Source organism: Hippocampus comes, unplaced genomic scaffold (assembly GCF_001891065.2).
Source record: "Hippocampus comes isolate QL1 unplaced genomic scaffold, H_comes_QL1_v1.1 scaffold3225, whole genome shotgun sequence".
Classification (NCBI taxonomy): Eukaryota; Metazoa; Chordata; class Actinopteri; order Syngnathiformes; family Syngnathidae; genus Hippocampus; species Hippocampus comes.
The window spans coordinates 1-1,494 of NW_017804717.1; the positions used below are offsets into that span (position 1 = coordinate 1).

General features: G+C 42.6%; 1 protein-coding gene across 1 annotated transcript; it reads right to left on the reverse strand.

Annotated features, from left to right (window-relative positions):
- Nucleotides 1-367: 367 nt before the first annotated feature.
- LOC109527766 (inter-alpha-trypsin inhibitor heavy chain H4-like) lies at nt 368-1,152 on the reverse strand. The gene is made up of 2 exons (XM_019893812.1): nt 923-1,152; nt 368-494 (listed from the first exon to the last, which is right to left on the reverse strand). The coding sequence occupies exons 1-2, from the start codon at nt 1,150-1,152 to the stop codon at nt 368-370; spliced, it is 357 nt and encodes a 118-aa protein (XP_019749371.1).
- Nucleotides 1,153-1,494: the final 342 nt, after the last annotated feature.

Consider the following 1,494-nt stretch of genomic DNA (forward strand, 5'->3'; position numbering starts at 1 on the left):
TTGTGATTTCCTCGCTTGATTTTCTGTTTTGATACGTTATTTCCGCTTTTCTTCGTGTCTTTGAACTAATCGTTAATTTCCGTTTTTTCGGAGGCGGTCTTTGAACGTCTCTCGAGCCAACGAGAGAAAAGAAGGCACGGAGGCGGACAGAGACGTGTCTGTATTTGCCTGAGTGTTAAACGAATTAATAAAGTGTATTGAGACGGACAGAGACGTGTCTGAATTTGCCTGAGTGTTAAACGAATTAATAAAGTGTATCTTTAAAAAAAAAACAACACGGCAGCTCTCTTTATTTCGGAGCTGCAACATTCCTTTTAACCCAACACGACAGCTCTCTTTATTTCGGAGCTGCAACATTCCTTTTCGTTTATAATAATCTTGAATCGTACCTGACGATACCAGCGCTTTCACCGCGAGACACAGCATCAGTGTACTGCTGCTCAGCCGCTTCTTTAGCCTTCACGACCCCATCATACACCTGGCCGTCCATAAACCTGCGGAGAAAGTCAAGAAAAGGTCAAAGTCATTCCCTGATCATAGTGCTTTATTTTTTCCCATTTTGCTTTATATACACAAGAAAGATCTGAAAACAGAATTTATTTCAGATTGGTGTGTTTTGAAACAGGGCCAGGTTAGATACTGCGTTTGGGAATTTGTCTTTTAGCGACATTTTTGTTTGGTGGCGTCCAGTGAAAGTTTTCAGAGGTGAAATGTGCCTTCCCTTCATAAAGTTTGAAAAACTCACTTTCATTTAACAATGTGTACTGTGTTCTCTTTCTACTTCCAACACAACTGTATATGTCCCAACAGCAAATGAGCGGCAAAAAAAAAATCTTTGTGTGCAGTCACGGTTGTCTTCAAAGTGCTCTATGATATAAGTAACGTGATGAGTTGAGATGTAAGAGTTCTTCACTGCACCCACATTCTGAATTTGCTGATGAAGGCATTCTTGGGAATCCGGACGTGGAACTCGATTTCTTGGGATTCGTCTTTACGGTTGGCCACACGGCTGGTGATGATGGTGGTAGCGTAACGACTGGTCACCGTGGAGTTGATGTGAAAGCTGTAGATCTCCCAGTCATCCTGAGCAAACAGTTGGGGAAGGGGTGGGAGGGTGGGGGAGGGTGGTTGAGTCATTGGTCTGCCAGTCATCTGAGCAAAGATCAAATCATTGTGGAAAAACAAGCATGATGGACATGAAATGTCATTGGTCTAAGGGAGAACACCCTAATTTCCTTCACTTTTCACTCAGTGTAGGCTGAAGCAATGACTTCATGTCCATACTTGAGACGCCAAAGAGTGTTGGATATGTTGCGGATTCCTGTCTGCGGCATCTGAGACACACTAAAGGTAAACCGTTACACTGGGTACACCGCTTCAAACTGCAACTTGTGAAAAATTCACAACAAAACATTGTAAAATAACAACTGGGGGGACACACTGTCTGTGGATCGTAATTACATTTTTGCCATTATTTGCAAGGTTGACTCGACA

Bases quoted from the DNA above. Each gene is read 5' to 3' on its own strand.
- LOC109527766 (XM_019893812.1), bottom strand. From the start codon at position 1,152: ATGACTGGCAGACCAATGACTCAACCACCCTCCCCCACCCTCCCACCC. The intron at 495-922 runs GTGGGTGCAGTG...CTTTCTCCGCAG, and splicing joins TTCATCAGCAAATTCAGAAT to GTTTATGGACGGCCAGGTGT.